This window comes from Lotus japonicus, chromosome 2 (genome assembly GCF_012489685.1).
Source record: "Lotus japonicus ecotype B-129 chromosome 2, LjGifu_v1.2".
In the NCBI taxonomy this organism is placed as follows: Eukaryota; Viridiplantae; Streptophyta; class Magnoliopsida; order Fabales; family Fabaceae; genus Lotus; species Lotus japonicus.
In genome coordinates, this window is record NC_080042.1 from 89392307 (window position 1) to 89419759 (window position 27453).

Sequence of the window (27453 nt, forward strand, 5' to 3'; positions counted from 1 at the left end):
TGAAAAACATAAAAAGGTGAAAAAAGGAATGTGAGAATTTGTGGAAGAAAAAGTTCAAAAGGGAAAGAAGTCCTATACATAACTACTATTTGACATTTTACAATATAGTAATTTCAAAAATAAATTATATTTTCTTTTATAAATGTGTATCAAAACTTAAGATATTTTTTAAAATAAAATAAAATATATTAAAATGGAGTGACAACTAGCTTAGAAAGTTAGGCAAGGGAGAAACATACATGAAAAAGGTATTCTTAATATTTTTGTTAAAACATATCAATTTTGCCCCATGTTTCCTTTCATTCTTGCGCAGAATGAATGGCCCCCCAATAAAACTTTGTTTCCTCCCTTTTCTTATATACCAAGATTCTTCCTTTCCCTCCTTTTCCTTCCACCTCTTATTATTTCCCACATTTTCTATAAAATCCAAACACAACATAATGGAATTGTACAAAAATCTGTAAATGGGGAGGGCTGCCGCTTTTTGTGATATCATGTTGAAATGAAAGTAAGTTAGGTCCATAAATTAATTATTGCATATCAAACACTTTAACGCTTTTATGTTATGCATGTATTTTGATTGAGAGCTATGATTATTGAATGAGTTTACTTTTCTAGGTGTTGATAATTTAATGATTGAGTAAATGTGTATCAAATTTGCGTGTCATTATTATTTAACTATTTAACAAGGAAACGAAACCATAGATATACATATACATATTCCTCTAAAAATGAGAATAAATGAATGAGGATGAAGTAGTAGTAGTATAGTACAATAAAATGAGAGGTGGATGATAGTGTGGAGTGGCGCGAGAAGGTGAAGAGGACGTGGCGAGCAAAGAAGTGGGTGGTGCTTTGGTGCAAGGTAGACGTGAAGCCACGTGGGAAAAAACTTTGGAAAACGTAATAATAAATAAAGAGGACAAATACAAAAAAAAAATAGAAAAAGAAAAAAAACAATTAACAATAATTGATGAAGCAGAAACACTCCGACAGAAGCTGGCGTAAGGTGATCTCGGTTGAACCTCCACGCCCCAACCCTGCTGTGTCGTCAGTCGTCAGGCACCACAACCCACTCCACTCCACTCCTGCCATTATTTTGTTTCTATTCTACCAATCAAGAGGAGTGTTATAGGAGTATATATTGTCACTATGATCACATTTAATTTTTTCATAAATATTATTCTAATATGAACATAATAAAGGTTATGGAATTAAGATTTTGTGCTATCATTGTTGAATTTAAGAGAGAACTTGACTAATTAAGAATGATGTCTTTTTTTTATAGATTGGGTAAGAATCCTAACCCTAAGTCTATTACAAAATTAGACTCATCTTGTCTATTGGATCTTTAAACGAACCGAATTCAACTCTAAGTTTCAACCTAGGTTATAAATAATGGATACGTCCTATGTCGATGACCCCTTCTAGTGGAGGTCGAGTCACTCTGCTAAGGATGAGATCAGTCCAAATATGTAATTTTATGAATCTAGTAATTATTTTGGAAGTTCTTTTTATTAGGTTAATTTTATAAGACTTTTTTTTAAAGTAATTTTATAAGACTTAATAACCTTTAAAAGTAAAAAGATGTGGACCATATATATTCAATGCAACACTACTATTAAAAGAAAACACACTTAAGAATTTATCACTTTTTTATAAGCAAACTTTTATTGATCAATAGAATTACAATGGAAGAATTCAGCACTTAATTACCTCCATTGTTTCACTCTTCATCACTGCATATGTAATCTAGTTTCTTAAGAAAGACTTCTTCATGAAGAAAAGGGAGAGGAACTTTTGTGCAACCTTTTATCGGGTACTTGGTGGGGTTTCACGAATGGTGGGGACTAATTAAAGTGAAAACCTTTTTCGTTTTCGAATTTAGTATCATAATGTTGGAAAAATACCTTTCTCTTCCTTTAAAATATTTGGTTGTTATATATGAAAAAAATGCTTTTCCTGACCCACCCCTAAAAAACCCTTGCTCGAAGCTTCTTCATTGATTTCCTTCCCCACTCAATCCAGCTGGTGATCATTTCGTGAAAGTTCCACCTTGGAATTATTATTTCGTTTAATTTTTCAAAATGTTTTCCTTTTATCTTTTTTCATTCCTGCACTTGAGTTTAAATCAATTGTAAAGCTTTTGGTGTTTCAATTGAACATAAAAGAGTATGTTGATTTTAAAGTTGTGTTTTTCATTCTCGCGTTATTTAATTTTATGATTTTGAATTTATATATGAGATTATAATGTTTTCAAAATAACGCGGTTTGCAAATTACTGGGAGTACATACATACATATATAGTTTACCAAAATCATTTTCCAGTCACAGCAGTGCAAAATACTCTATAGTGCCGCCTTTGTTATCCTTTGCGTTGTCTCGTTAACGATGTGATGTTTGAATGTTGAATTGGAGGCATTTGACATATTTTTTCATCCACGGAGAAGGCAAAGAGAATCATGAGTCAACTGCATGTAGCTACATTTTCATCATGTTCCCATGTATATATAAATATTCAGAGGTGATACGTGAACTAATATGGGTGTTTAGACACCTACTTTTGTAGCGATAGCAAAGAAAATCATAAGTCAACTGCATGTAGCTAATTTGTAGAGTCCATTTTCATCAGAATAATGATTCATAGACATAGGAATAGTAGAAACACCCCAAACACCCCTTTTTCCTGCGGATTTGGCCAAATAATACACTGAACTAACCACCTAAATACACATGACTAACCATAAAGCACATAACCGTGTAAACTCAGTTGAAATTCCTAAATTCAATTTTACACGGTTCTGTGCTTTATGGTTAGTCATGTGTATTTAGATGGTTAGTTCAGTGTATTATTTGGCCAAATCCCTAATTTAGGAATTTCAACTTTACACGGTTCTGTGCTTTAGGGTTAGTCATGTGTATTTAGGTGGTTAGTTCAGTGTATTATTTGGCCAAATCCCTAATTTAGAAATTTCAACTTTACACGGTTATGTGCTTTATGGTTAGTCATGTGTATTTAGGTGGTTAGTTCAGTGTATTATTTGGCCAAATCCACAGGAAAAAAGGGTTTTTGGGGTGTTTCTACTATTCCTATGTCTATGAATCATTATTCATTTTCATCATGTTCCCATGTATATATAAAAATTCATGGGTGATACATGAACCATGGTGGGACACCCACTTTTGTGGCTGCCACAAAGTGAAAATAAGGGGGAAAATGCATTTTGTGGCGGTTTTAACCGCTATAAATATAGGTGTCTGAGGTGTTTGTCACTATAGAGTGGTTCACCAATCATTTATGAATTACATGAGCTATTTTCATGATCTAATTATTTTATATTCTTCCAGAATTAAGATTGATCGATCATCTCCGCTAGTAGTGTGTAGTCTTAGAAGGCTTCTCTGTATGACAAGAGATGAACGGTAAAAGACATTTTGACACTCAAGTAAGTGAGAGAGCAAAAAGAAAATCTCAGAATCTACGATGAACTCAAAGTTTGCATAATGAGTAACCATCATACTTGTGACTTGAGGTCTTTAAGAAGTCTCGTGGAAGGTCATTCGAGATCTTGGCACCCCGAAAGCTTGAATACCGTTATATGTTATTAAATGTGTCGAGGTTGATCTGCTCGACCTTAACTGAGATGAGATGTTTCTTTACTAGGTCATTTTGTACGCTACTATGTTCCTTGCTTGGGTGCAAAGTCTTGTGTCTTTCAAGGTCGGCCAAAACATTTTCTAATCTTATGTAGTTTATATCTCAGGATAACATGATTTTAATTATATTGAAGCTCAGTTTTTAACCAATCCTCTTGGCCTAGTAGTTAGTAATATAAGGCTTCCACTAGGACAACTTGGGGTTGAACTGGAGCTCCCATAATCAACGACAGTCATGCACCGCGAGCGAGATTAGTGGAGGTGCGCGAAAGCGCACTTAGATACCCATTGTGAGAACAAAAAGAAAAGCTCGGTTTTAATTAGATTCACACATATTGTTTATTGAGTTAAACTTGCACTTTTTTATTATTGCAAGCCCTGGAAAGGTACCAAAACGGAAACCGGATGTGTTTCCAAACACATTCTCATTCCCATTCTAAAATGTGCTATTGTTATAAAATCATAGTTTTGTTGTTTTGATGTATTTTATAAAGATGAGTGCATCACACAATATTATTTTCTTTTGGGAGGATGTTTCTTAAAGGGAAATCATCAGAATTATACACGATTAGTTTATGATTCAATACATGTGCTCACGATGCATAGCCGCAGATATGTTATAGTTTGAATGTGATGGCAGCGGTATCATTTGTGTACTCTTCAATTGACCATTCAAATGTCCTGTATTTGGAGGGTCAAAAGTCAAAACTGTGGGCATGCCAACCTTGCTTGCTACATGTGTTGAGTAGGAAGGAAGTTTCACGGTTATTGCAAATGCTCCACTTTATAATCAAAGATCCAATTAGATCAAAGATTCAGAAAACCATGTTGATAATGTAATGAGACTTGAAAATCTAAACAAAGATTAGGATTCTTGTTTGCTGGTATGTTTTCAACTCTGCACGTATAATGTATTATGTTCAATGAGTTATTGCCGGTTGGTGGAGTTTGTGGTTTGCTTCACTAGCACTCGTGTGCCTACTACATCAACACAATGCCAGATTATATCCTCTATTATTGGGAAGGATGTTTTCATAAGCAAGCATTATAATTAATTATGCCTTTAATTTATGATTGCATGATTGCTTAAGGCTTGAAGCACGTACACATGCTGACTGAAATAATCATTGGTTTTTACTTTTGAAATTATACAACTATTTGAAAATTAGATTTTGTGAAAAACAAAACAATATGAGTACTTAACAAAGTTAAAGACTCAAATATGAAACATCTGTTTAAACTAGAACAACCTCATGCTAAGCTAAATATTAGACTAGTACATATCCTCAACATCTGAATGTTTACATGGATAGCCTACAGATTTCAAATGATCCATTAGTTGATCCACCATGGAGTATATACTGGTTGAAACTTCATGATTTTTGTCATCCACCATAAATTGATAGCAACAACCATCAATTTCAATGGAGCTAATTGCCCTGCACTTTTTTATCCCACTGTCATTCATTATTTTCCTGATTTTTTTCATGTCATCCCATCTTTGAGATTCTGAATACATGTTTGAGAGAAGCACATAAAGCCCGGAATCATATCGTCCCAGCTCCAACAACTGCTTCAAGATTTGCTTGCCCATCTCTAGATTCCCATAGGTTTTGCAAGCACCAAGTAAAGCACCCCATACAACAGCATCCGGTTTCATGGGCAACTTTTGTATCAGGGACATTGCTTCTCCTAAGAATCCCCCGCGCCCTAAAAGATCAACCATGCATGCATAATGAGCAACATCAGGTGAAATCCCAAAAGTTGAACTCATTAAGCCAAAGTAATATCTCCCCATTTCCACAAGACCACTGTGACTACAAGCAGAAAGTAACCCTGTGAATGTGATCTCATCAGGAAAGAGTCCACTTGCTCGCATCTTTTCAAACATCTCAATAGCTTCTTTTCCAGAACCATGAAGAGCAAGTGCCCCAATAATAACATTCCATGACACCACATTCTTCTGAGGCATTCCAAAGAAGATGTCCATAGCAGTCTGAAGAGCACCACATTTCGCATACATGTTCATTAGAGAGTTACAAAGTGTGACACTCACTGTAATATTGTTGTCACAAATGTAATCGTGAGCTTTTTTTCCCAATGCCAGATCACCCATGTGACTACAGGAGGAAAGAATGCTAACAAGAGTGGCATTGTCAGGCATCACTCCTGAAACACACATCCTGCAGAAAAGTTCCATTGCTTCTGCGTGTTGTCCTTCTTGAACATGGCACGAAATTATTGAATTCCAAGAAACCGCATTTTTCACTGGCATCTGATCAAAAATTTCCAGAGCATGATCAATAAGCCCATGATTAGCATAAGCATTTATCATGCAAGTCCAAGAAACTACATTTCTATCAAGCATTCGATCAAAAACAGTTTCAGCATATTGCAAATGCCCGCACTTGGCATACATATCTATGAGGGCATTAGTCACGATTGAATCAATTTCAATTTCGGCAACAACAATATAAAGATGCACAAATCTTCCCAAATCCAAATTACCATGCCTCAAAGCAACAGAAAGCAAGCCAACCAAGGTGAACATATCAGCCTCCACTCCAAGGTATTGCATTTCTTTAAACAACAAAATGGCTTCTTTGGAAAAACCCATTTTAGAATACCCAACAATCATGGAATTCCACGAGACTAGCGTCCGGTCAGAAATATCATCAAACACTTGGCGCGCACTTCGGATCAAACGACAAGCAACATAGAGACTCAAGAAAGCATTTTGCACACAGACGTGAGACCCCATTCCTAGCTTAATAGCTTGAGCATGAACAACAGCAACATCCCAACAAGAGGGTTTGGCAGAACAAGCTTTGAGAACAAAGAGGATGGTGAACTGGTTTGGCATAATGCCAGCACAAACCATTTTGCGGTAGAGCAACAATGACTTGTTTGGGTCATCACTATTTGAATAACCCCTTATTAAATGGTTGTACATGAACTTATTTGGTTGGGGAGTTTGATCAAACAGGAGGTGGGCGTAACGGAGATCACCCAGGTGAACGCAGAAGGAGAGAAGCTTGCCAAGTGTGAGAATCTGGCCAGTGAGTCCATGGAGGATGATTTGGGCATGGAGAAGCTTGAGTTGTCTCAATGAGGAACATTGATCAAGGAGACAGTGAAGAGTTTGGTGTGTGGGTGAGTTTAACTTGGTTTTGGTGATTTCTGTGATTTGTGTTTGTGTGTGTAAAGAGACTACGCAAAAGAAGCGGGAGACAACGCTTGCCCGTTTCAGTTTTAGAACAGAGGACATCAAAACTAACCCAGGCTTATTGTACCAATCCTAGTATTTAAATTTTGTATTGAAAATGATTCATGGTGTTAAATTTGGCACCCCAAGCAACCAATTTAACACCCCACTTTAAAGTGGTAATTATTTAAAGTGCCCCTTAATTTTAGTACATGGATTTGTAATCCGGAACTCATGTTGAGTACTTTTCCAAGAATTTAAATCTCAAAACCAGAAGCTTCGAGATTTAAATCCCAAAAACTTTCGGGATTTAAATTTTTCCGGAGTTCAACTCAACATGAGTTTTAGCCGTGTAAAAAACCTATTTTTGTGTTCTGGAAAATGAGAGTATTTTGGGGTTTTAAGAAATTACTCACTCCGTTCCTATATAACTGACATTATTTTTAGCTGAATTTTGTTCATAATTATCTGCCACTTTACAAAGTTAAAGAGAGCATTAATTATACTTTACCAATTTTACCCTTCATTTATTGGTGGTTGGAAAATTGAAAAGTTAGAGTTAATAAGAGAGATAAATGATATAGTATGAAGTTAGATAGTAATTTTAATAAAACACAAGAACATTAATCGTTATTTCTTAGTACGCGTACAACAACCTTAAAATGTCAGTTATATAGGAAGGGGGAGTAGTTAGAGCATCTCTCATGCTAGTTCTTATTTCTTAGTTCTTAGCACTATTCATGTGGGCCCGTATTGCCACATGTGTTTAAGCAACTCTCAAGCAATTATGCTCCAACCATGAGTTCTTAGTTCTTAGTTATTACCTCTATTCATTTGGTCTCACCAACCACATTATTTATACTTTTTATTTTCATAAAGTAATCAAACAAAACTCATAAAGTGATAAAGTAATTTGGATGTGAGAGAAATAGTTAATATTTTAAGCTAAGAACTCAAAAAGCAAAACTTCTTATATAAGAACTGAGTTCTTATTTTTAAGAACTAAGAAGTCCATGTCAGCACCTTCAATGGTAAAGTTCTTAGTTCTTACTCCCTTCGTTTCTAATTATAGGACCTAGTTTCAAAATTTTCATGTTCCTAAATATAAGACCTCTTACAATAATTTAGCAAAAGGTTATGTATTCTTCCATATTTACCCCTCATATTAATTGTATGTTTTCAATTTCAAAGTGACCACCTACCATTAATTACTACTAATCCAACTAACTATGACTTTTGATATAAATGCAATGATTATTAGTGAGAGAAAATGACAAAAGGTCAGTGTTATCAGACTCGGACCGGTGATCGACTCGGTCGAGGCACTGGGTCAATGAGTCAATGGTTCAACCACTGGGTCACTGGTTGAACCGTTTGACTCGGTTGACAATAAAAAAAAATCAAAATACCATAATACACTATGTGGCAGCAAGATAGCAAGGAAATTACACGTTTTTTTCAACTTCAAGCAGGTACAAAACATGACAAACTTCACATAAATGAAGAAAAACAAGCAAACGCAGGAAAGGGTCTTCCAAAATTGAGAAAGAACAATACAAGAGTTAAACTAATACAACCCAAAGCTAAGCTTTTTTTTTTTGAAATGTCAAAATGAATAAAGAATACTGCACACACAGTGGGGGAAAACAAAATAATGAACAGAAAGGAAAGGGAAAACACACACAGTGGACTATCCCAAGCCTTCCAATCCTTCCCTTGCAAATACCTACATGCTTTCCAATCCTAAGTCCCTGCCGCAAGAAGCACAGTGCAGATGCAAACAAAAAAAAAAGCAAATAAATTTGCTGCCAGTTCAGTTCACATGTTCACCAAAACTAGAAAAAATCCTGCGGCTTCAAAAACCAGTAGACACAGCGGAATGACAGCATCTGAAATTAGTTCCAACAGCCCTCACACCCAAACATACCTGGGGATTCGAGTACCAATCCATAGCTAAGCTTAAAATAGAAACAGGAAAGAAGAAACAAATCACCAAGAAAGGAGAAGAAACTCACCAGGAAGAAGAAGAATAGCGAAGCGTGGTGGAGCGGCGACGGGCCTACACGGCAACACGTGGTGGAGCGGCGGCGGCGAGGCTTGGAAGTTGGAAGAAACGACTCAGTTCTGAAGAGGGAAGAAGCCGCAATCGATGGCAAGGAAGAAACCCGTTAGAAAATAAGAAGAAACCCTACACGGAAATGACGTAGTTCTGTACTCTGTACTCAGTAGTTTTCATTTTTTTTTTACATAGCAAACCGGTCCAACAGTAAGGACCGAGTCGCCGGTTTTTTACTGAACCGGCCGGTTTTTTACGGTTCGTAGCGGATGGATTGCATGGCCGATCCGAAGCTCGGCTCGAACCGGCTTAGGGTCCGGTTCCCGGCTCAACCGGTCGAACCGGCCGGTTCGAGCCGAGTCTGATAACACTGCAAAGGGTAAATATGGAAGAATGTATGTATTTTTAAAAAACCAATACACTAATTAGTCACATTAAGTGTTTTCTTAATAAGCGCAATTTTTTGGAATAGGTCTTATATTTAGGACATATGCGTTGCTGATCGTGATTGATATGAAATGAAATATGCTTATTATAAGGTTGAAAATTCCTATTTCTGGTATAAGCCATTTCTAAAAGAAATTTGGGTGTGAAAGTGGGCTAGCTCAGTCGGGGTACCTGATTTGCCCAATATTGAGACTGGACTGGATAAGTCTAATGCCCACTTAAAATTTCACTGGTTTTATGCAAGTTGGCCCAACCCATTAGTTTGACTTTTTTATTTTATTTATTTTATCACCGGACAGATTATAGATGATAAATGTACTAATACACTTGATGTCTTTTTAAAAACAAACCACCTCCTGCCTGCACTTGATCATTAAGTCGAGGTGTGTCTTTAATTAGCGTTGTTCTACCTTCATACATTTGATTCTCCACTGACTTGCCTTTTCCGGTCCAAATGGTTAGCATGATGACTACTGATCATTACGGTAGTTCATGCCAAATGTCAGCACTTATGCTGAAAATTTTGGTGTGTGAAAGTTTAGATTGAAGACAAAAGCTTTGAACTCTAATTTTCAGTGAATCGGAGCAGTTGATGTAATTGCATTTATTTGCTTTTCTTCACAATCCACCTAAATCCTAATACATGATCCAAATGTCACGAAACTGAGCTTAGTTTTGTTTCATTTCCAATCATCTACATATGTCGATGTTTAGATTGACCTAGTAGTAGCATATATCTTCTGTGTATACACATCAGGAACATGTATATGTTGGTATTGCCACCAGAAAAATGAATGTTCCAAAACGTTATTTAGATATTTTAAGCATTATAATATAAACATGATAATGCTCACAGTTCTTCACCAACTGGGGTCATTACACAAAAATCAAATCCAACAAATTAAAATTACAGCATTAAAAAGTAGCCTCTATGACTCAAGCTGAGCATACCAGACTCCTTGGATCTTCACATCCTTAGGAGCTTTAGCACCCAAATCAGTATCAGATGGCTGAATGCTCTCAAACACACCAATAATCTCCCCAGTTTCAGGCTTGCTCTGCGTAACGCTCAAGGTGATTTTCCCTTTGGAAGATGAAGCACTCTTGTTATTTTCCTTAGCAAGTTCTTCCTCATCTCCTCTGCCACCAGCAGGCAATGCAACAGCATTGTCATACCCGGTCGAGGCGCCCCGTCCCTTGGGGTCCAAGAAAGACGAACCACGGTAAGAAGGCACCAAGAAGTCCCCACTAAAGCTCTCAGGCTTCCCGGATGCCACCAACTGTTTGACGGTGAAGAGGAAAGGCACGCGCTCGCCTCCGGGGAGCTGGACTGTGACAGCAGCATAGTCAATGCCATCTTTCTCCTCAAATTTCACTGTTCCATCGGGAGAAACCTCGAAGGGTCCTTCAATCTCATCAAGAGTGTAGGTCAGACGAGTCATGAGCTTAGTGTTTTGAAAATCGAGAGGGGAGTTCTTGGTCACTCCCTCTGCCTTCACTGTGAATGAAGTGGGTTCGAGGCAGATCTTCTTTGCGCTATATTTCCCGGCCTTGAACGCGAATGAGTCCACTCCACCTTCAATGGTTGGGCACTGGTTAGCAGTTCCAGTTCCCTTCACTTCCATGTATGTCTTGCTCTGGATTTCATCGAAGGTCAGCCGCTTTGGGACACCTTCAGCACTTGCTCCCTGAATATCAGTTAATTGCAAAAGACTTTTAGACAGTTATGTACATACACATGATTAGCAATCCCCACTCAATATATATATAGAATCATGAGATAACAAGTCCATAACATGAACTAGTAAATATGTCTCAGACTCTCAGTTTTAGCAAATCAACTCCATGCATTGAACAACATATATCCAATTGGAAAGGAATTGTATCCTCTCATACAACCAAATCCATTTGTATGTTAGATCATATGGTTCCATTGAAGTGTGTTTTTGAAAAAGAAATAATGTATAAGTGCATGTTTGCATCAATACATGATAGAAAGCCAAAATCACCGTGGATGGAAGCAACTTCCTTAAGCTTATGCTTCTGTCTACCATGGTTTTGTATTCGCTGATGTTTTTTTCAGCGTATCCAAACATGGCTAAAATATGAAATTATCATGAAAATAGAAGCAGCAGTTGCCAGTTGGTATGATGGAGCTTTTATTTCAGAATTTCAAAACTGCTGTTCTGGATCAGTTTTTCTTTCTTCACAATCAATTCTGAATTCAACAAGCTACTCAGAAGAAGCTTCTTTCCAGAATTGATTCTGGTTTGAGAATCAATTGTAATTTGTTTTTTCCACAAACATGCACAATGTTATTAAACAGAAGATACCTGATTTGTTTTGTCATGATTGTTAAACAGAGAAATGGTAAAAATGAAGCCCAATCTATTCACAGTTGAGTGAATTACATTATATACATACAATGAGTGAGAGGCATAGACAAATAACTGACTCATTCTAACTAACTCACATGTGACATGTGTGAGCTGAACCTTGAAACAGATCTATCTAGCAAACTTCTAACACAATTTCTAAGTTCTAACTTTCTAACTGATTACAACTAAACAGAATGTTTAACTAATCATGATTGATCAAGTTAAAGATTGTAAATTATGATGTTATTTTATGTATATCAAAGTTCAATCAAATAAAAAGAAGAAATAGGAAAGAGTCAAAAACGCAGAACATACAGAGACAACGAGAGCAGAGGTGGCAAGGGCAAATCCTGCAATTTTGGCGGTCTCAGCACACTTGTTAGCAAAATCCTGAAGATTGCATGTGAGCTTAGCTCCGGTGGATTCCAAACCAAAAGCCTTAGAAATGGATTGTGTGGGCTTAAGTTGTAAAGTGGAGCTGCTGCGAGTACTAGTGATGGCAGCTACCTTGGTGGGTTGCATGAGAGTAGCAGCAGCTTGCAATGAGGTTGCCATTGCTGATGTTGCCACCAAAGTGTTTCTGGTTTTTTCTTTTTTAATGTGAAAGTAACTAGTTTGCAGCAAGCAAGTGGATTTTGTGTTATTTGGTGGCTCTGATGCGAGTAAGATTTTCGATAGGATAAGGTCATCTCTTACTGGATAACTCAAGCTTATGCCAGTTGGTTTGTTGGTTGCCACGCTGGAAATTGGAAGCTTGAGTAGTTTATTTGAATTGCATACTGCATAGTGCATAGTACTATTTATGTGTAACAAAATATGTGATAGACCCAGTGTTTTAAAACTCGGCTCGGTGATCGACTCGGTCGAGGCCCTGAGTCAATAAATCACTGGTCGGACCAGTGAGTCACTGAACAGACTGCTTAACTTGGTGAATATCAAAATTTATAAATTTATATATTATAAATGATAAAGAATATAAGTGATATTACATAAAATTATGAAAATAAATATTTTTACTAATATATATGTGTTAAACTAAGCAATAGATATAAAATTATCAAGTACATGAGTAAGAAATGTTTTGCATATAAAAAAAATGAGTAAGAAATATTTTTATAATATCGGAATATAAACATTACGCTACATATCTAAGTTGTTGATTTTTTTATATTTCTTATTCCAATATATTAAATTTCTGACACATTGCATGTCAAACTAACTGTTGCCTTAGTGGTAAAGGCTTGGCTTTGTGAGGTTGAGGGACAGTGTTCGATTCTTACATAGCAACTAACACTTTTAATTTTCCCAATTATTAATGATGTGGTTTTTTCTGTGGCTCGCCGGTTCGACCGAAAATCGGCCGAGTCACCGGTTTTTCCATAAACTCACCGAGTTGAACCGGTCCTAACTGAGTTGACTGCAAAAACGATCGAATATGTGGCTCGGACCGGTCAAGTGACTGAGTTCCGGTTGAACTGGTCGGACCGGCCGGTCCGAGCCGAGTTTTAAAACAGTGCACAGAGCAACCCATAAATAATTCATGTAAAATTTTAGGCAAGCTTAAATATGTTGCTTGTGTTTTAAACAGCAGTCATGCCCCCCACTCTACTTTCAATTAAAATATGCTAAGTGTAATAGGCTGTCATGTCAACTAAGTTTTATGTTTCACATTTAAGTCCCTTAACTACTTAATATTTTTTACCTTTCCCCCAACTAATAATATGTTTTAATTTGTTTTTTTGAAATATCTTTAATCTAAAATCTGAGAAACTTCATAAACCCTAATCCTTTCCTCTCACAATTTCTGTTTCATCTTCAGTGGCTACCTCACCGGCAACCTCGCCGATGGAAGATCCAGCAGCGGTTGTCCACAATCGCGAAGTATTGCGTATTGCTTCCATCGCGAAGGGTCTCCATTCCTTTGCGCAGGTTCGCGATTTGCTTTCATCGCGAAGCTCCATATCATCATCTGCTTCAAACACCACCCCACCCCTCTTCCCCACCGCTGCAAAACCAGACACACATCTGACGGTGAGCCAATCTGCGATTGAAGCCCCGACCGGTCCATTTCGATGTACCCGTTTCAGCCCAAGCCAGACGAAGGCGAAATCAACTGGGTGACTTTAATTTATTAATTGTAACGAACGTATAATATATATAACTTACAAGTGGATATTATATCATTTAAATGGCTTAGTGTTAACTGCACTCTTATAACTCTGTCGTGACCGGAGTTCGAACACCATTTGGGAACTTTTTTTTGTATTTATAAACAATAATAATACTTAAATTTTGGTTAAAATGAGAGCAATAATTAATTTCCAATATGTTAGAGATATGTTTGGAACCCATATGTTAGGCGAAGAGAAGCTTTCCTGTTTGTGAATAACAAATTAAAAAGATGGCTAGATCTAGTAAAAACCATTAACAAAAATGGGAATAAAAACAAATGACGGAAAATTATTTTAGTAGGTTAAATTGCTGTCACAATTTTAACTTGTCTGTGGTGTGGTGAAGATCAAATGTCTCTAGAGAATTCAGCTCCTAGAAAACTAAATGTTTTTGTAATTTTTTTGTAAAATTCTACAAATTAATAAAATAAGTTTGTTACACAAATATATTTTATCAATTTATTCAAAGCCGCTTTACTATTGTAAAATTTATTTATAATATATTTTTTAATTTAAATTAAACTAATCTAATCTAATCTAATAATATATAGTTTGAGAGTCATTGAAAGCTTAGGTGTCAACAATCTACAGCTTCCACAGTTATAGGGACATGTGTCAAGCTATTAAAACTCATGAAATATTATATAGTCAAGCTTCATAATATTCATCTAATAAACCTATATACTATTTGAAATTCAAAATATAAAAGAAAAGAAAAAACAAACGTAACAACCAGCTAAAAAAATTTCGAATGATTTTTTTAACTTCGGTGGTCAAAAGTTTTGAATTTTGAATAAAAATTCTGATAATATAATATTATATTTTGAATTAAAAATCCCACAATTTAAGGTGAAAAAGAAACTTGAAACATCCTCGCACCTGATCACATATCAATGTTTTAAAAACTCGGAATTGAATTTTGATTTTTTAACTAACTCTAAATTCGTGGATTAGTTTAGATTTAGTCAAGTAGAAGTACTTGAGGTTAACAATGCACCTGATCTTATATTCATTCATCTTTAACTCATAAAAAAAGAGGCAAATTTAAAATACACAATTTAAAATAATTTAAAAATAAAAACTTCATTATAAAAAAATCATTATCACACATTTCAGAATTCAAGTTCTCCATCTCAAAAATTCTCACACAACTATCTCTACTTCCCCTCCTTCCCCTCAACCATGACAGACCTCATATCAGATGTTTGTCTTTCAAAAGCAACAAGTTCCTTCGCTGCAAGGATATTACGTCTATGGACTCTACCTTCCTTTGACAATCCATCAGACATAGGTAGTATTGACATGGTATTGATGGATCATCAGGTATATTTACGAACTTTACAATTTTTTTCTTGGAAAATTTTCAAATATTTCAGCATTTTTTTTTTATAATTTACAGAGTTCTAAAATACAAGCATCAATAAAAGGCTCGACTGTCATTGAGATCTTTAATGACAAACTCATGGAAGGTGAGGTCTACCAATTTAGTGGTTTAGTTGTTTCGGATATTATCGGAAAGTACAAATCAACATATCACTCCTGTCGTCTAAACTTCCAAGAAAAAACTACAGCTGTTGTGATTAAGGAAACAAACATCCCGATGTTTGGATTCTCATTCATTCCATATTCTCAACTGATCAACCTAAGTATTGATATGTTCAATAATTGCCAGGATGCTATGGCGATATGTAAGAAGATGGGCTTTCCATACCTTTTTATTACAATCACTTGCAATTCTAATTGGAAAGAAATCGCAGATTTTGTGTGTTCCATAAACCTAAAACCAGATGAGCGACCATATATAGTATGTCGAGTGTTCAAGATGAAGGTTGATAATCTCATTGCAGATCTTAAGAAGGAAAATATATTTGGAGAAGTTGATGCAGGTCAGATTACTTACAAGTTTCATTAACTTACAATTATGTTAGTTAATTTTAGCTATATCTATTTCAAGTATTTATGCTACTAACACCTACAAAATAATTTCCTTGATTAAAAATAGGAATGTACACAATTGAGTTCCAGAAGCGAGGTCTTCCGCATGCTCATATACTATTATGGTTACATGGTGAAAGCAAGCTTACCTCACCTCATGATATTGACAAAAAGATATCAGCAGAATTGCCAGATCCTCAGTTATACCCCAGATTGTATGATGTTGTTTCCACCTAAATAATGCATGGACCATGTGGTAAAGCTAATCCAACATGTGCATGCATGAAGAATGGGAAGTGTACTAAGTACTTCCCAAAGAAATTCTAGAATTCTACAACTATTGATGACAATGGGTATCCACATTATCGTAGAAGACAGTCTGGCATTAAAGTTCTGAAGAATGGAATTGAACTTGATAGCAGGAATGTTGTACCTTATAACCCAAAATTGCTAATGAGGTATCATGCGCATATTAATGTCGAGTATTGCAACAAGTCAAATTTCATCAAGTATCTGTTCAAATATGTTAACAAAGGATCAGACAGGGTCACTGCTGAGATTACAACAACTGCTGAATCATCTGGAAATAAACGTGTTGTTGACGAAATAAAGCAGTACTATGATTGTCGCTACCTTTCACCGTGTGAAGCAGTTTGGAGAACTTTTAAGTTTGAGATCCATGAAAGGTGATTATTTCATCAAAACACGCAGACCTAATAAGTCTTTGATTCTACTTATACTTTCATGGTTACTTTTAATTGTAGTATTGTATTCAACTTTACATAGGTTATCTTTGATGCCCTCATAAAATTACTAATTATTTCTTTTGCGTTTGACATTCATCTCAGGTGGCCTCCGGTAAAAGGATTAAAATTCCACCTTGAGAATCAACAATCCGTTCTTTTTGGAGATCATGAAGACATTACGGATGTACTGGATAAAAAAGGACTATACCACAATGTTTTTGGCGTGGATTTGACCTACTATGAGTTTCCAAGTAAATTTGTGTATAATGAAAAGTTCATAATATGGGAGTTGAGGAAACAATGATACTCAATTAGAAGACTAACATATATTCCACCAGGTACCGGAGAATTATATTACATGAGGATGTTATTGGCTGTTCAAAGAGGATGCACTAGCTTTGAGAACATAAGGATGCTCCAGCGGCGGCGTCGGGTGGTGAACATCCGGCGACCTGCGTCTGTGACGAACGCACTGTCGCGGGTGCGTGTCAAAGTATTTTTGCTTTGAATGCAGTACAAGGTGATGAACACCAGGATCGTTCTCACAAGGACTTGATAGATTATTAATTGATATTAGAGTAAAACAAAAGCAAATAAAAAGAGGGTTTTTTTTATTGATTTGGTAGAAGGTAACAAGCAATAATTAAAGATTAAACAGAAGAAAGAAAACGTTAGTCATCGGATTATAACATTCAAGTGCAACAAACCTTCATCGGTTACAAAAGATTAATTCTTCCTTATTGTTTCCCTAATTCGTGAGAGTTGATTAACTAAGCGAAAATCAATTCACAGTAACCTAAACTAAGCGATTAAGAAACAGTTACGAACTAACATGAACTAAGCGAACATGCATCAACTCTTATTTCTAAAACTACGGAATTAAGCAAACCCTAGATTAGAATTAGAGATGAAGAGAATTAATAAAGAAGGAATTTGCATTAAGAACAGAACCTCAAGTTTGCAAACACAAGAATATTAAAAATCCTAAGACTAACTATGGAGTTTAGCAACTCATACTAGAAAAGATGGAGAGAGATATTAGGAGAAGGTGGATGAGGTGGTGGTGTAATGGTGAGGTGGTGGTGTGGTGGTCTAACAAAAGCCTAAACTCACTTATTTATACTAATAAATAAACTTGTTCATCAAGTAACAATCTTTGGTATCTAAATCTTTTCTAAATCTTCACAAAATCGGGCCCAAATAAAGGAGTAAGCTGCTGAACAATCAGGCATTCGCGGGTCGCACAAGAAGTCTGAATCTTCAATCGAAGTAAACATGATAGTTGTAGGTCTTTAAGCCAGCTTGGCGGGCCTTCAATCGGATCCTAATTCGGAGTTCTGTAGCCCAAGATATGGTCATTTTAGTGCAGACTGTTCCAGACTCGCAGGATTAGCCACAGCAACTTTGCAAGGCCATTTTGACCATGTTAGAGGCTTGTTCTTCAATTGTGCTGAACATGAAAGTTGTAGGGTTTTGAGTTATCTTTCCAACGACATATTACTCGCCCTATTTGGATATTTCTAGCTCCATATTCAATCTGTTCTAGCAAAACAGTCATAGAAACTAAAAGTGTAGAATTAAGCTCTTTTCCATGAATAATCCAAATAAACACTAATGGTCAAAACATGGCTAAGTCATAACAATTAAGCACAAAAATGTATATAATGAAGCTTAGAAAGACACACGTAAAGTGCATCAATTATGCGCTTATCAGTCTGTCCTTTCTTCTCCGACGCCTGAGATTTCTGGGATAGCACGGCGTCTGGACATCCTGCGACCTGCGGTCCTTGCTTCTCGGACACCTTAGATTCCTGGGGTAGCACGGCGTCGGCGGGAGCGTTCTTGTTGAGTGGCTCTGTGAATGCTCCGGCGGCGGCGTCGGGTGGTGAACATCTGGCGACCTGTCCTTTCTTCTTCGACACCTTTGATTCATGGGCTAGCGCGGCGTCGGCGGGAGCGTTCTTGTGGAGAGGCTATGTGAATGCTCCTGCGGCAGCGTCGGATGGTGAACATACGGTGATTGTGGATGCTCCAGCGGCGGCCTGTACTTTCTTCTCCGACTCCTGAGATTTCTGGGATAGCACAGCGTCGGGAAGAGCGTTCCCATGGAGAGGATCTGTGGATGCTCCGGCGGCGGCGTCAGGTGGTGAACATACGGTGACTGTGGATGCTCCAGCGGCGACGTCGGGTGGTGAACATTCGGCGACCTGCGTCTGTCCTTTCTTCTCCGACGCCTGAGATTTCTGGGATAGCACGGCGTGTGGACATCCGGCGACCTGCGGTCCTTGCTTCTCGGACACCTTAGATTCCTGGGGTAGCACGACGTCGGCGGGAGCGTTCTTGTTGAGAGGCTTTGTGAATGCTCCGGCGGCGGCGTCGGGTGGTGAACATCTGGCGACCTGTCCTTTCTTCTCTGACGCCTTTGATTCCTGGGCTAGCGCGGCGTCGGCGGGAACGTTCTTGTGGAGAGGCTCTGTGAATGCTCCGGCGGCAGCGTCGGATGGTGAACATACGGTGACTGTGGATGCTCCAGCGGCGGCCTGTACTTTCCTCTCCCACTCCTGAGATTTCTGGGATAGCACGGCGTCGGGAAGAGCGTTCCCATGGAGAGGATCTGTGGATGCTCCGGCGGCGGCGTCAGGTGGTGAACATACGGTGACTGTGGATGCTCCAGCGGCGGCGTCGGGTGGTGAACATCCGGCGACCTGCGTCTGTCCTTTCTTCTCCGACGCCTGAGATTTCTGGGATAGCACGGCGTCTGGACATCCGGCGACCTGCGGTCCTTGCTTCTCGGACACCTTAGATTCCTGGGGTAGCACGGCGTCGGCGGGAGCGTTCTTGTTGAGAGGCTCTGTGAATGCTCCGGCGGCGGCGTCGGGTGGTGAACATCTGGCGACCTGTCCTTTCTTCTTCGACGCCTTTGATTCCTGGGCTAGCGCGGCGTCGGCGGGAGCGTTCTTGTGGAGAGGCACTGTGAATGCTCCGGCGGCAGCGTCGGATGGGGAACATACGGTGACTGTGGATGCTCCAGCGGCGGCTTGTACTTTCTTCTCCGACTCCTGAGATTTCTGGGATAGCACGGCGTCGGGAAGAGCGTTCCCATGGAGAGGATCTGTGGATGCTCCGGCGGCGGCGTCAGGTGGTGAACATACGGTGACTGTGGATGCTCCAGCGGCGACGTCGGGTGGTGAACATCCGGTGACTTGCGTCTGTCCTTTCTTCTCCGACGCCTGAGATTTCTGGGATAGCACGGCGTCTGGACATCCGGCGACCTGCGGTCCTTGCTTCTCGGACACCTTAGATTCCTGGGGTAGCACGGCGTCGGCGGGAGCGTTCTTGTTGAGAGGCTCTGTGAATGCTCCGGCGGCGGCGTCGGGTGGTGAACATCTGGCGAACTGTCCTTTCTTCTCCGACGCCTTTGATTCCTGGGCTAGCGCGGCGTCGGCGGGAGCGTTCTTGTGGAGAGGCTCTATGAATGCTCCGGCGGCAGCGTCGGATGGTGAACATTCGGTGACTGTGGATGCTCCAGTGGCGGCCTGTACTTTCTTCTCCGACTCCTGAGATTTCTGGGATAGCACGGCGTCGGGAAGAGCGTTCCCATGGAGAGGATCTGTGGATGCTCCGACGGCGGCGTCAGGTGGTGAACATACGGTGACTGTGGATGCTCCAGCGGCGGCGTCAGGTGGTGAACATCCGGCGACCTGCGTCTGTCCTTTCTTCTCCGACGCCTGAGATTTCTGGGATAGCACGGCGTCTGGACATCCGGCGACCTGCGGTCCTTGCTTCTCGGACACCTTAGATTCCTGGGGTAGCACGGCGTCGGCGAGAGCGTTCTTGTTGAGAGGCTCTGCGAATGCTCCGGCGGCAGCGTCGGGTGGTGAACATCGGGCGACCTGTCCTTTCTTCTCCGACGCCTTTGATTCCTGGGCAAGCGCGGTGTCGGCAGGAGCGTTCTTGTGGAGAGGCTCTGTGAATGCTCCGGCGGCAGCGTCGGATGGTGAACATACGGTGAATGTGGATGCTCCAGCGGCGGCCTGTACTTTCTTCTCCGACTCCTGAGATTTCTGGGATAGCACGGCGTCGGGAAGAGCGTTCCCATGGAGAGGATCTGTGGATGCTCCGGCGGCGGCGTCAGTGGATGCTCCAGCGGCGGCGTCGGGTGGTGAACATCCGGCGACCTGCGTCTGTCCTTTCTTCTCCGACGCTTGAGATTTCTGGGATAGCACGGCGTCTGGACATCCGGCGACCTGCGGTCCTTGCTTCTCGGACACCTTAGATTCCTGGGGTAGCACGGCGTCGGCGGGAGCGTTCTTGTTGAGAGGCTCTGTGAATGCTCCGGCGGCGGCGTCGGGTGGTGAACATCCGGTGACCTGTCCTTTCTTCTCCGACGCCTGAGATTCGTGGGCTGGTACGGCATCCCAGGGAGTGTTCTCGTGGACAGGCTCTCTGGATGCTCCGGCTGCGGGCGGTAAATCGCCGGCGACGTGCGGTTTCTTGTTCTTGCTAGGAATTCTACGGCTTTCTTCCTCCATCATAAATGAGAAAAGGAAACCAAATGTGAGTGGTGAAATTAGCGTATTGGGCAATGGCGCTGAGTTCAAAAAGAGTTCAAAAAAAATTGGAGAATAGGCATTTTTAAATTTTAACTCTTGTTCCAAATTTTGAAGGACTCTTGTTCCAATTAGATCAACTGGTATAAAAAAGCCCAATCATCACTATAACAAACTGGTATAAAAAATATTGGTGCTCATTGATTTTTCTATTAATCTACCAAAGAAATTAATCTATCTACCAAATAAAATTAATTTCCCTATTGTATCACGTTTAATATTTGCATTTCTCTCTTTTTTTACTTCATATTATTGATTTCAAAAAATTATTGTATATTCTAATTGACAATTTTAATCCCAAAGTAAAAATATATTTCTTTTACTTATAAAAAAATATTAGTTATATATTATTTGATTTACACATATCATTTTGTAAAGAATTATACTCCCTCCGTTCTCAATTATAAGACATAATTTTAAAATTTTCATGTTCTTAAATATAAGACATTTTACAATAATCTAGCAAATCATTGTTATAGTGCATGTTTTGGATACACATTAAAGAAAATCATTGTTAGTCAAAATCACGAGGAGGAACAGAAGCGTCATCCCTCAACTTTTTATTCCACTATGATTTTAACTATATCATGTTTTCTATTGGATACACATTAAAGAACATCACTGTTAGTCAAAATCACGATTAACAAAAGCAAAGCGTCAACCCTCGACTTTTGTTTTGGTTGCTAATTTCATCCCTCATCTTCTTATTTCACTATAATTTTAACTTTATTATATTTTCTATTGTACATCCAAACATGCACATCCTAACCTACTGACCAATCATGCTCGAAGATCATTCGCTACTGCAACCACATAACATATTAAGAATATGATATCCCACCGAATTAGAAGCTATGATATCTTCAAAATGTAGACACCAGATATGTGAATGATTATGTGACTTTTAAAATGGATTTTGAATAAAAGTTGAAAATTAGAATCACTAAAAATGTCATAACTCAGTTATACTAAATTAAGATTAACATAGCGTCGTATACAAAATTAGTCAAATTTTTTTTGAACTGTTGATTAACATTATTTTTGGTCAAAAACTTCAGAATAAAAGAAAAAACATAACTCCATTTATTTAGAAGTCTCTACTAGGCCCAGGGCCCATTTCCTTGAATCCGTAAGTTTGGTTAGATCCAAAAAAATACTCACTGGGCCGTGGGGCCCAGCATAAGTTACTTTAATAACATGATGTATTCTCAAAAAAGAAAACGAAAGAGAAAGAAAAAGAACAATCGAGAAAGCCATGTCAAGGTTTAGCTCCGGCGACGATAGAGACAGTGGCTCGCACGAAGAGACCCGTGACCTTGAAGGATCATCTTCCATTGCGGCAAAAGACCTTGAAAGATCATCAATGGCTGCAAAAGTTTACATTGTGTATGTACGCATGCACTTTTTGTTCCTTTTGTGAATTCAATTTTTTGTGAATTCTTCCAACTTGTTAATCTTTGTTCATCTGCCGTGTAATTCTCGGTTTTCTTATCTTTTGCTTTTTCTTAATTCTTGTTTCTTGTTTCTTCTCTCTGCTCTTGTTTTACATTGATTATTTGGTCTCTTCATTGATGAGGAGTTCTTGATTATTCATTTCTGAGGATCTGATGTTATAATGTTTCAATTTTTATTCTGTATGAGATTGGTTATTTTCTGTCATTATTTCACCGAAGAAAATGTTAGGAATTGAACAACAAACGAGAGAATCTAGAGTGAATAGGAAAGCTAACTAGGACAGCATTTGCATTCAGTTACAGGTTAACTTTATGACAGCTGCAGTTAGATAAGTAGAAGTATAAATACAATTGTAATAGTTAGTTGGCTTTAGCTTTGGATTTTGGGGATAATTTCGGGTTCTGGCTAGTGGTAGCTAGAGTTTGGTGATGACCCGGATTTAGTAGTGTTTTTAGGGTCATTTCTTTGTAGGTTTTGAGTCTTTTCCTTGTGTCTCATGTAGTGTTTCATGCATTCTCATGCATTTTTGCCTTTCTTTGTGTTTTTACTTTGTTTTGGTAATTTCATAGTCTTATAGGGACTTTTCTTGCATTTTAAGTAAGTTTAGGACTTGCATAATTTTCCTATTTTATTTGAGGGGTCTTTTGTGCTAATAATCTCTTGGAATTCCTAGATATTTTTCCTTGCTTTGTTCCTAAGTATTCAGGTCTGGAACTGCTGAAGAAAAAAGGTCAAAAGACTTGGAAAATTGAAGGGAGGCTTAAAGGGGAGTTAAGAAGAAGGTCAAGAGGCTTTCTAGCATGTCGAGAGCGCTCAGGCGCTCGTGTTGAGCGCCTGAGCGCCAATTGGATCGTTGTTTACATCATGCTAGAGAGTAATTGGCGCCTGAGCGCTCCTGTTGAGCGCCTAGGCGCCAATTACCTTCCAGAGGCTAAGTTTCAGCATGGAATTGGCGCTCAGGCGCTCTGAATTGGCGCCTGAGCGCCCGGAACAGCCCAAACTCGTGATTTTTGCCTATAAATAGGATTCTAGTCATTTTCTTTTGCAATCTTTGACATCTTTTTCATACTTTGTAAAATTGAGAGGTAGAGGATCATCTAGGAGAGTGAGAGAAGGCTCCCAAGCTTGTAATTCAGGTTCTTAGCCAAGCATGGCACTGCTTGGCAGAGCCATGCTTGGCTAATCTTTCTTCTATTGTTTTGGTTTTCGTTGTAAGACTTTTCATATTTGAGTTATAATCTTAAGTTCTTTCCCACATGTTCTTCTTCTCTCCGTGAATCTCATTTTCTGAATATCAATCTAAGCTTGTATGCATGCTTGCTTTTTGCTTTTCTATAATCAGAACGGAAGTTTGTTATAGATTAGGGAACCGATTTGGAATTACCCCTTCTATACTTGCTACTAGGAATAGAGGAAGGGTTGGGGTTTGATGGCCTGAATTTGCATGATCTAAAACCTCATATAAATGACTAAGTACACAAGGAATTGAGCTTAGCTTTTAGTATGGGAGAATTGCTTATGTGAGGAATCAATAAGTGAGTAACTAGGCTATATCATCAAGGAGAGATTCATGAGTTCATGGGCTTAGAATGATGTGCTTAAATTGACTAGTTGAACAAGAACCCAAAGCATGTTATTTTCTGAGTTTATGTTTATTTTCCCTTTTTACTACTTCAACGTTTCATCATTTCAATAATACAAACCTTCATACTCAAGGCTTGAACCGAATTCATTCACTCACAATCCCTGTGGTTCGATATTTAAAACCGGGTGGATTCGTACACTTGCGGATTTACCATCATTTGGTCTCTTGGTGAGCTTTTGAGCAATCTTGTATTCTCAGTTCTTCCAGATTCTAGGGTTTCTTTCTTGTCAATTGAGTGATTTCAGAAGAGGATTTGGTACCAGTCCTATCAGTGACCTTATATATCAGGTCCAAACTCACTAACTAAACTAATTATCATTAAAAGTAACTACTAATCTGTCAGTTAACACTTAACACACTAACTGACCTCTCTATTAGTATTTGCCTTTATTACATGTTGAATTACTCTCAACAGAAAAAAATTCAATTTCTTTTGCAGGTATTACTCCATGAATGATCATGTGGAGACAATAGCCAAGGAAATACTCAACGGCGTTAATTCTGTAGAAGGGGTTGAGGGAAAACTATGGAAGGTATGCATTTATGTTTCATTTATCACAATGTTTCAATTTATGTTTCTTACTAAATTTTAGTAACTAATTTTTTACTTTACTGTGGCGCAGGTACCTGAGACACGTTATCAAAAGAACCCAAAAAAGGTACCTGAGACACTGCCAGACGAGGAGCTAGATAGTCTAGGAGCAGCACGCAACTGTTGTGTACCAATCATTACCCCAACAGATTTCATTGAGGCTGATGGTTTTATCTTTGGTTTCCCAGCAAGATTAGGAACAATGGCTTCTCAGTTCAAAGGTTTTCTAGAAACCACTGAATCTTCTGGGAAAAAGGGGCATCTTGCAGGCAAGCCTGCTAGCTTCTTCTACAGCAGCGATACTCCAGGGATTGGGCAAGAGACTTCGGCGTAAGAACACGGATCAAAATACATTTTCAAGTTCAAATTTTTTCTGTAATTGCAATTCTGAATCATGTGTATGACAGATTGACTGCTGTAACTCTTCTGGCTCATCATGGAATGGTATTTGTTCCAATCGGTTGTGCATTGACGGCTGAGGTGGAAGTGAATGGTGGAAGTCCATATGGGACAACAGCTTATACTGGTGATGGCTTTAAACAGTCAGCATTCCATCAAGGAAAACGTACCGCCAAGATTGCTAAGCAGCTCAAGGAATCTGGCATTCATAAGAAAGTATGTTTGTGTTATATTTTTCACTCTTTTCACTTTTAGTTATTTGAGATTATGTTAACCTCTATTTTTGTTTTTGTGTTGCAGCTGCTAGAAAATGACTGGTGATTGATATAGTACAAATTACAATAGTCTATGTAAGATCAAGATTTGGTCATGTGGTACAACTCTATGTTTTGATGATAACAAGTATTTATTTGTGGATGAACAATTATGATACTCTAACATTTGTCTTGAGTGTTTTGACAAACAGGTTCTGATTCTGACACCAAAAGATATATTCATCAGAAGATCTGAAGATCAGAAGTTCTGAAGATCAGAAGATCTGAAGATCAGAAGATCAGAAGTTCAGAAGATCAGAAGATCTGAAGACCAGAAGATCTGAGGATCAGAAGATCTGAAGTCCAGAAGCTCTGAAGATCCAGAAGTTTTGAAGGACCAGAGGCTCTGAAGGTCCAGAAGCTCTGAAGCGTCGTCAGATCAGAAGTCAATGGTTAAAGGCAAATGTCACTATCAAGAAGTACAAGAGCAGTGTACTATTATGACAAACCTACCTACCAAGGTTCAGCCACAGCAGGTTCTGGAAGTTCCAGAAATGCCCTCCAACGGTCATATTCTCTCAACAGAAATATCCTTTGCACCTTGGACTATTTAAGGCTGAAGAAAAGAAGAAAGACAAGAAAGAGAGAAACCAAGAGCTGCAATACAAGAAAAGATTCAAGCCTCTACTTTCTTCATCTGTTCTTATTTAGTTTACACTTAGCTTATTCAGAAGCAAACCTTTGTAAACACCAACCTCAAACAGTTGTTTGATTTTCCTTAAGGGACTGGGTAGGTCAGTATCCTTAAGAAGACTAGGATCTGTGTATCTTAGTGGTGATTCCTTTAGGAGATCAAGGATGATCGGATCCTAGAGAAGACTAAGAGAGTGAATCTTAGTGTGAGCTAAGTCAGTGTATTGTTAGTCACTTGTAGGTTTCAAGTGCAGTTGTAACAATTATCTGATTAGTGGATTGCCTTCATTCTAAGAAGGAAGAAATCACCTTAACGGGTGGACTGGATTAGCTTGAGGGATTTATCAAGTGAACCAGGATAAAATACTTGTGTGCTTCTCTCTTCTCTCTATCTTTATCCGCTGCACCATCTATCTCAGATAAACCGAAAAGATTTACTTTAAATCTTAAGGGGAAAGTTTTTATATTCAAAACTCTATTCAACCCCCCCCTTCTAGTCGTTTTTCACACCTTCAATTGGTATCAGAGCGCAAGTTATGATTACCATACTTAACAGTGTTCAGTAGATCCGGGCCAGTGTGAAAAACTCATGGATTCCACCGCTACTACAAGAAAATATCAATACAGTGCAAGACCACCTATCTTTGATGGTCAGAGATTTGATTTCTGGAAAGACAGAATCGAAAGCTTCTTTCTTGGCTTTGATCCTGATCTCTGGGATTTTGTTGTTGATGGCTACACCCCTCCTGTTGATGAACATGGTGTAAAGATCCCAAGGGAGAAGATGAGTGAAGATCAAAAGAAGGAGTTCATAGATCATCACAGATCAAGAGCTATTCTGCAAAGTGCCATTTCATATGAAGAATATGAGAAAATTACTGATCGTGATTCCGCTAAGTGTATCCTTGATTCCTTAAAGATGACACATGAAGGAAACAAGAAGGTGAAAGAATCAAAGGCGATGTCCTTGATCCAGAAATATGAATCCTTCATCATGGAACCTAACGAATCCATTGAGGATATGTTTTCCAGATTTCAGTTGCTTGTGGCTGGAATAAGACCTCTCAACAAAAGCTACACTACAAAAGATCATGTCATAAGGGTCATTCGAAGTCTTCCTGAAAGCTGGATGCCTTTAGTGACTTCAATAGAGCTTACAAGAGATGTTGAGCATATGAGTTTAGAAGAACTCATCAGCATACTGAAATGT

At 38.7% G+C, this 27453-nt stretch overlaps 4 protein-coding genes across 4 annotated transcripts; 1 reads left to right on the plus strand and 3 right to left on the minus strand.

The window, feature by feature from the left end:
* Window positions 1-4790: 4790 nt before the first annotated feature.
* LOC130740782 (pentatricopeptide repeat-containing protein At2g22410, mitochondrial-like) lies at window positions 4791-7046 on the minus strand. The gene has a single exon (XM_057593477.1). It carries the CDS (start codon window positions 6923-6925, stop codon window positions 4931-4933), a length of 1995 nt encoding a protein of 664 aa, XP_057449460.1. The 5' UTR covers window positions 6926-7046; the 3' UTR covers window positions 4791-4930.
* A 3114-nt stretch (window positions 7047-10160) lies between these two features.
* Window positions 10161-12375, minus strand: LOC130740783 (oxygen-evolving enhancer protein 1, chloroplastic-like). The gene is made up of 2 exons (XM_057593478.1): window positions 12059-12375; window positions 10161-11053 (listed from the first exon to the last, which is right to left on the minus strand). The coding sequence occupies exons 1-2, from the start codon at window positions 12296-12298 to the stop codon at window positions 10295-10297; spliced, it is 999 nt and encodes a 332-aa protein (XP_057449461.1). The 5' UTR covers window positions 12299-12375; the 3' UTR covers window positions 10161-10294.
* A 6193-nt stretch (window positions 12376-18568) lies between these two features.
* On the minus strand, window positions 18569-21127 carry LOC130737244 (uncharacterized). The gene has a single exon (XM_057588999.1). The coding sequence runs from the start codon at window positions 21125-21127 to the stop codon at window positions 18569-18571; it is 2559 nt and encodes an 852-aa protein (XP_057444982.1).
* A 1441-nt stretch (window positions 21128-22568) lies between these two features.
* On the plus strand, window positions 22569-25617 carry LOC130737245 (NAD(P)H dehydrogenase (quinone) FQR1-like). The gene is made up of 5 exons (XM_057589000.1): window positions 22569-22591; window positions 24745-24838; window positions 24965-25227; window positions 25305-25512; window positions 25597-25617. The coding sequence occupies exons 1-5, from the start codon at window positions 22569-22571 to the stop codon at window positions 25615-25617; spliced, it is 609 nt and encodes a 202-aa protein (XP_057444983.1).
* Window positions 25618-27453: the final 1836 nt, after the last annotated feature.

What these genes read in the sequence shown, in the direction of transcription:
- LOC130737245 (XM_057589000.1), top strand. Translation starts at nt 22,569, where the DNA reads ATGGCTGCAAAAGTTTACATTGT. An exon ending in TTGAGGGAAAACTATGGAAG is followed by an intron (nt 24,839 to 24,964) that starts GTATGCATTTAT and finishes AACCCAAAAAAG; the next exon opens with GTACCTGAGACACTGCCAGA. An exon ending in AATCTGGCATTCATAAGAAA is followed by an intron (nt 25,513 to 25,596) that starts GTATGTTTGTGT and finishes TTTGTGTTGCAG; the next exon opens with CTGCTAGAAAATGACTGGTG.
- LOC130737244 (XM_057588999.1), bottom strand. Translation starts at nt 21,127, where the DNA reads ATGGAGGAAGAAAGCCGTAGAATTCCTAGCAAGAACAAGAAACCGCAC.
- LOC130740782 (XM_057593477.1), bottom strand. Translation starts at nt 6,925, where the DNA reads ATGTCCTCTGTTCTAAAACTGAAACGGGCAAGCGTTGTCTCCCGCTTC.
- LOC130740783 (XM_057593478.1), bottom strand. Translation starts at nt 12,298, where the DNA reads ATGGCAACCTCATTGCAAGCTGCTGCTACTCTCATGCAACCCACCAAG. An exon ending in CCTCTGCTCTCGTTGTCTCT is followed by an intron (nt 11,054 to 12,058) that starts GTATGTTCTGCG and finishes ACTGATATTCAG; the next exon opens with GGAGCAAGTGCTGAAGGTGT.